This window comes from Gavialis gangeticus, unplaced genomic scaffold (assembly GCF_001723915.1).
Source record: "Gavialis gangeticus isolate Ggan-Ray unplaced genomic scaffold, GavGan_comp1, whole genome shotgun sequence".
Taxonomy (NCBI): Eukaryota; Metazoa; Chordata; order Crocodylia; family Gavialidae; genus Gavialis; species Gavialis gangeticus.
The window spans coordinates 121328539-121335357 of record NW_017729022.1 but is presented as its reverse complement, the minus strand read 5'-3'; the positions used below and the strand labels follow the sequence as shown (position 1 = coordinate 121335357).

Genomic DNA, 6819 nt, shown 5'->3' with positions numbered 1-6819 from the left:
CCTTAAAAAAAAAAAAAAAAAAATAAAAGTCTTTCCCAGTTTCCATTTTCCACTATTGAACTTAGAAAATGAAAAACATGCAAGAGAAATTCATGCACTTTCTTATTGTCCTTGTATGTGTTTGATACTTGTGTAGGAACATAGAGGGAGCATTCTTGATTCTGCAAAGGTTCTGTTCCATCTATAGTGGAATATCATTAAGAAGGTTACAGTACCTCAGCAGTCACCTATTTGCATTTTCTTGCCTTTTCTACTTTTGCAACAGGAGTTAAAGTTGTCAAAATCCATTTACTTCATTGTTGGAACCTAAGAAACAATATTTTGCAATCTGTGTGATCACATTTATCCTACTGGTGTGTGTGAGTATGATCAGTTCCAAGTTCTGAAGCTCCAGAGATCTCAGTCCCTTACTCCCAGAGAATCCTCACTTTAGGTGACAGCTCCACACTTCGGGTCACACTACTGTCATCTGGTTTGTTTAATAAAACTCAGTGGTCTAGGCTCACTTTCTTAGAAATAATTTCCCTCTTTTTTTCTGTTCCCTTTTAGTCTGTTTCCCAAGTGCTCTCATCTGATGTGCCTTCAGGAGCTGAGGCAGAAGAGGAGGATGATGGTATGAATGATATGAACCAGGAAGTGATGTCACTAATATGGAGTGAGGATTTGAGAGTACAGGAAGTACGCAGACTCCTTCAAAGTGCCCATCCTGTACGTGTCAATGTAGTACAGATGCCAGAAGTCAGTGATCATGAATATATAGAAGAAAAAGAAAACAGGTAAATTGTTTCTAGTGGTTATTTACCAGTGGCTCACTAAGATGGGGATTACTGTAACTCTCCACATTATAAACATCTCAAAGTATTATTTCTGTAATATCAAAGAGGTGGCTGGGAAATATCATTCTATATTTGGTTTGTTCTTAAGTACGTGATTCTCTTGGGGAAGGGGGGAAGAGGAACTGTAGATTAATAGAAGTAGTCTTTTAGTTAGTTATCTCTCCTCAGAGAAGTAAAACAGAGAGAAAACATAAGAGAGCTTTCTGGGACAGGTTGCAGATTTGCCACTTCCTTTACTGTAAAATTTTAGCTGTTCTGAGAAGTAGTAAGGTTAAGGGTGTGTGACTGGGAGTACAGTTATACGTGTCATGCAAATACTGTTGGTGAATTTTAAATTTAAATGAGGGATAACCACATATCCCTGTATGTTTCACTGGGCACCAGTATTAAGAGAGATCCTGTGTTCATATTATTCACATAAGATGTTTGTGTTTCAAAATTAAGGAGTCTGAGCTTTAACATGAATAAAAACTGAAGTCTCCCTCTGAACTGCTGGAGCAAAATATCGGCAAGATTGTTGGATTGGCCTGGCCTCAAAAGAACATGTTAAAGTTGGGCTGTTATGGTCTGAAAGTATTTTGTAGCGTCCTGTCTGGTTCAAAAGAAGCAAAGATGCATGGGATCCAATTCTAGACTGACCCAGCTGTTCAAAAACATCATTATTCACATTCTGATGTTAAATGCGGCCTGTTTGTCAGACAAATATGAGATCTTCTATGTAGTGCACGTAGACCCAGTATATTGTGATACATCTTTTCAAAACCATGGAGCTGGTTTATCAATTAATATCTTAGGAGCAAATAAACTGTCTGAAATGTGGAATAAGTGAGAGAGACCATGCTACACCCTCTCCTAACTGAGTGTTTCCTGCGTAAAGACCACGAATCTAATTTTGATCCATGGAGTATCCTGCTTAATGGTTTCCACGGAAGGGGTTTTGCCTCTCTCTGAGGGTCTTGTTGCACATTAATTTTAAGCAGCTCCTGGAGCTCTTAATCCATGGGTTGTCTACACATTAATGCTTTCAGATAGTTTTATGCACACTTTGGGCAACTTAGCTATTCTACTTCAGGGCAGGTTTATCTCTGATCCATGTTACCCAGCTCTTGTTCCATTAGTGTGTGGCTACTCCCTACCGATGAGCCACCCAAATTGCAGTCCTCCAGTATCCTAGGATGTAGTGCCCTCTCCCCCACCCTCCTGTTGTGTGTGGAGAAACTTTCCACTCCCTGAACTCTACTGCCCAGGGGGCAGTTTGGCATTAAGCCACCTTCCCCCTCCAGCCCTTGGGGGTGTGACCTTCCCACCTCCAGGAGTGCAACCCTATGCAAATAACCTGCAGAACACATGCCAGCAAGCCAGGTTGCAGGGCATGGACAGGTTTAGGAGTGGGTGCTAAAGGATTTGCAGGGAATGAGGTAGGAAGCTGGATGGGGTCCCCGTGAGCTAAGGCTTCCCTTCCAGGGCAGGGGTAGTAGCTCCCCCAAAAGTATTTTCCCTCACTGCTCCCATTTCCCAGCCATCCTGGGAAGCATGACCAGCACCCCTTAAACCCCAGTCCCAATTTATTAAAACATGACATGTCCTTTAATTTACTTCCTCTTTATTTCTTTTAAAATTCTCTTTACTTTTTATTTTATCCTTCAGTGGCTGACTTATTTTATTTCACCACCCTTCCCCCACTCCCATTTTCTTTCCATCTTTTCATCTTTCATTACTCACCTCCATCCCCTTAATTCTCAGCTTCATGTTCTCCCTTCCCCCAGCTCATTTCTCACCCCCCTGCACCTAGAGCAGGGATAGAAGTCTTTCATGGCTCACCAGCCCTGTAGTAGCAACTCGCAGCTGTAGATCCTAGTCTGGTCCCTGCTCACCAGTCCTCTAGTGGCAAGTCATGGGTGTGCAGGTCAGAGGCAGTCAGAGAAGGTTTTTAGCCTTAACGTGCAACTGCTCCAAACTTGAGCTGGTACTAACACTGATCAACATTTAAGCAGCTTATAGTGCAATGTGTAATAAGGGCCTAAATCAACAGATGACACTACATCTACAGAAGACTGGCCAGCAGCACTGAACACGTAGCACACTGGTTTTCTGCATATAGACCCACTATTTGCCTTCTTTCCGCTGGATGACTTCATTTCTCTCTGTCAAACCCAAGACTATGCAGTAGGGGTGAAATATGATGAAAGTGCTATTCATGACAGTAATTTGTAATGGTTTGATACTCAGTGCACTTTTCCCTGGTTTTTGGATCACATTGATCAGAGTGAGTGCTTGGGTTAGTTCTGCCCACTGGAGTCTCCCATCCTAGAAGGACACAGCAGCTTGGGTGCAGAAGGTAAGGGACAGTGGGCATGATCCTGTTAACCAGGTTTTGGTGGATCCAGGCAAACCACCTTCCTTCCCATCCTAGAAAGCCATGGCAGCTGGGAACATAAGGTGGGGACACCATCTGCAGAGTGGAGGTTTTCTGTGCATGAAGGGAGGTGAGCAGGAGGGCACCTTGGGTGCTAGGAGCTTCTGGGGCACAGCTGAGCTAGGGATGTAAATCTCATTAAAAATTATCCATTTAAATTTCTCTAATTATGTCGGTTAAAAGTTAACTAATAACACAGCAGCTCAAATGCTCCCCTAGCCCTTTGATATGGGGGGGCAGGGAGGAAGGGGGAGGAGACATTGGCAAGTTGCATGCCCCACTAGACAACGCTGCTCACCTGAAGCCCTGAAATCATGGGCTGGGTGGGTGGGAGGGAGGGAGGGAGCACCTGTGACTGAGCACCTAACTACTAAATTGACAAGTCAGTAGGCTGCCTGCTGTTTTCCTCTTTAACCTCATAGGTGAACAGGGGTACTATTCTCACCTCCCTCTTGCCTTCCAGTTCCTTCTGGGGAACTGCCCGGCTTCCCTTCCCCACCTTCCCTGCTAGACTGTGCCATCTCCCACACTAAATGATAAACTAACTGGTTATCACTGGTTTCATTGGTTAAATGATTCATCATTTAACCTTTCTCATCTGAGCATGGCTAGCAGGGTAAATAGCCAGCACTGTGATGGATGGGGAGGGCAAGGCTGCCTCCCCACTCTCCAGGGGAAAATGCGAGGCACAGTTAAAGAGAGAGTTGCCCTCGGACTAGAACAACTATTTTCTTTTTTGTGGCTATGTAATGTGAGGTGCACTGTTTCTCCTGTATTGTATTGTACCAGCCAGAGAGCCTCAAAAGATTAGTTAAAGAGTTAAGACTGTTAAGCAACAGTCTTAACATTGCCAGCAACAGAAGTAACTCCTTCAGGTAGGTGCAAGCTCAGCATCTCAGCTCCATTCCCCCAGCTCGCTCCCCATAAAACTGGAGACCTTTGCCTGCAGAGGAGCATTTGTAAGCCCCCGAGAATCAAGGGCAGCATGGTGCAGAATCATACCTCTCACATCCTAAACCACGCCATAGGATTGCAATAGGCTTGTCAGGCTTTCAGCAGACTGTTGACACTAATTTTTATGTATCTGACATTTATCTCTTAGGTAATCCTTATTTCTAGTGAGTAATCAATTTCTTTATAGCATCATGACCTTGTAAAACATTCTATAAAAATAGATGCTAAGAGTACAAAGAAATATCATCTGACATAATGAGCTGAGTAATTTGATGAGCCCTGAGAGTCTCCTAAGCAAGTACATTTGTCTCCTTGAAGTATTGGTACCGATTTGTCTCCTTGAAGTACATGTGTACTGTTCATGGGTTATTACTAGGAGTCTCTAGTAGTCATAACAGGATTGTACATGACAGCCTTCTCTATTTTACCTTCTCTTTTATAGATCTTATCTATCATCGTTACATTTGCATATGGCTGCTGAACTATAAATAGCTTAGATTTCTTATTTGTATGTGTTCTAGTTAAATACATTTGCTTCAACATGATCTCTGCTAAAAGATTAGATTAAACCTGGTGGGGAGGGGAAGGGTTCTGGGAAGGGACAAAAACTTTTGATGAACTGCTGTTTAACACTGTTAAGCCATTTTTGTAGACAGAAGACAGAAGTAACATTTATATTGGTATAAAAATGGTGTTGTATAAATACGTTGCAACTGTTACAGCTGCATGTTTCTGTAGTGACACACGTTACAAACCATTGTAACTGGGACTGTATTTCATTCCTGTTTAAAGTTACAGTTATTTATCTCACGTGTTGCTGTAGAATAGCAGTTTTCAAACTGCAGCGTGGAGCCCTGGGGTTCCACACTAAGGTCATCAGGGGTTCCACAAAGAGACTGGGCGTAATGGCAGAGAGGACTGGGAGGCAGTGTGCCACCATTGTGGGGTTGGGTCACTTGGATCCACATCACTTTTTAGGACAGGGATTCTGCAGCAAAAGTAGTGATATGAAAGGGTTCCATGACTTCAGGAAGTTTGAAAACTGCTGCTATAGAAGCATATGGAAGAAACAGTTAAATCAAAACAACCGTTTCATTCTTCTGAGGGGCAACAGCCCCTCCCCTTTTAAAGTGGTTAATAGTTACCTCTGTCTATAACTGTAGGCCCTGGACAGATGTGCTCTTTGAAGGGTTACAAATGGTTTTGAGTGCTCCAGAAAGTATGAGTAGAGATGTATCCAGTTGAAGAAATGCTTCAAAAATAGTTTGGAAAAAAAAAAGAATGTTTTTTTTTTAAGTATCTCCTTTGGAAGCATTTCCTGAAACATCTGTGCAGGCCAATGGTCTTTTTGGCATCCCATAGTGCTTTGCTCCCTCCATCCCCACCTCCACTGGTGCGGGGCAGGGAGTGGATGTAGGCAGACAGCAGATGAACTCTGTGTACTCTGCTGTCTCAAGGAATCGCAAGAGGCTGAGAGGCCTGCAGGGATTCCTCATTTCCAACCCCCCATTTTGAAGCACTTTCGTGTTGATGGGGAGGGAAGGAGATGTGGAGAGAAGCACATGTCTGCATTTGCTGCATTTGAAGTGCTTCAAATACATATCTTTCCATGGCCTTAGACTAATGTTTTTTACCCCTTTATTCTTACTAATTTTCAGTTTATAAGGTTGGTCTGGCACACAGGCAATAACCTAACTTCTCATTCTTTTGAGGAATGAGTGTCTCCTACTTACCATTTGTACAGATAGATTCATAGATTGTATGGCTGGAAGGGACCTTGGAAGATCATCGTGTCTGGCCCCCTGCACCAGGCAGGAAAGACAACTGGGGTCAGGTGATCCCAGCAAGGTGACTGTCCAGTCTCCTACTGAAGATTTCCAGAGTAGGTGATTGCACCACCTCTGGAGGGAGCTTATTCCACCGTCTGGACACCCTGACTGTGAAAAAGTTTTTCCTAATGTTGAGTATGAAACGCTCTTCCAGGAGTTTGTGGCTATTCCTCCCAGTTTTCCCCAAGGGCGCTGTGGTGAACAGTTGTTCACCGAGCCCTTGATGTACTCCCCTAATGTAGCAGTAAGCGGTGTGATCTGTGTGTGTCATATGTTCTCAGTGCTGTTCTTTGAGCTTTTATTTTTTTTATTTCTCCCAAATAGGTTGTTACAGCTGTGTCAGCGGACAATGGCACTACCTGTAGGACGAGGAATGTTTACTCTGTTCTCTTATCATCCAATTCCAACAGAACCATTGCCTATTCCTAAACTGAATCTAACAGGTATGTCATTCAGCACTTCCTCCCTTTGGGTTGATTGACTTGATTTAAAATAACTAAATGCCAGTAAATCCTAGGCTTGTTAGGTGACTGATTCCCTCATCCTACAAGACTTGAACATATGCTTTATTTTTGCCACTGACTTCAGTGGGGCCACTCACCATCGTAAAGTAAAGCAAAGTTATGGACCTTAGGACTTAAGTAATGTCCTAAAGCACTGATTGATATTTGTAGCTGTGATGGGACCCCAAGTTGGTCAAGGCCATGAGGATGCAAACTCCCCATGTGGTGAGAGACCCAATTAAAAAGAACAGCTAAATGTAGACCTGATCGCCCCCCCCCCC

At 43.3% G+C, this 6819-nt stretch overlaps 1 protein-coding gene across 2 annotated transcripts in view; it reads left to right on the top strand.

The window, feature by feature from the left end:
- Window positions 1-6819, top strand: part of ANAPC1 (anaphase promoting complex subunit 1) — a 103462-nt gene that overhangs the window by 52599 nt on the left and 44044 nt on the right. For both annotated transcript variants that reach the window (XM_019516111.1, XM_019516110.1), the window contains exons 26-27: window positions 550-776; window positions 6360-6478. In XM_019516111.1, the coding sequence (XP_019371656.1) occupies window positions 550-776; window positions 6360-6478 (346 nt within the window). The remainder of the gene's footprint in view (window positions 1-549; window positions 777-6359; window positions 6479-6819) is intronic.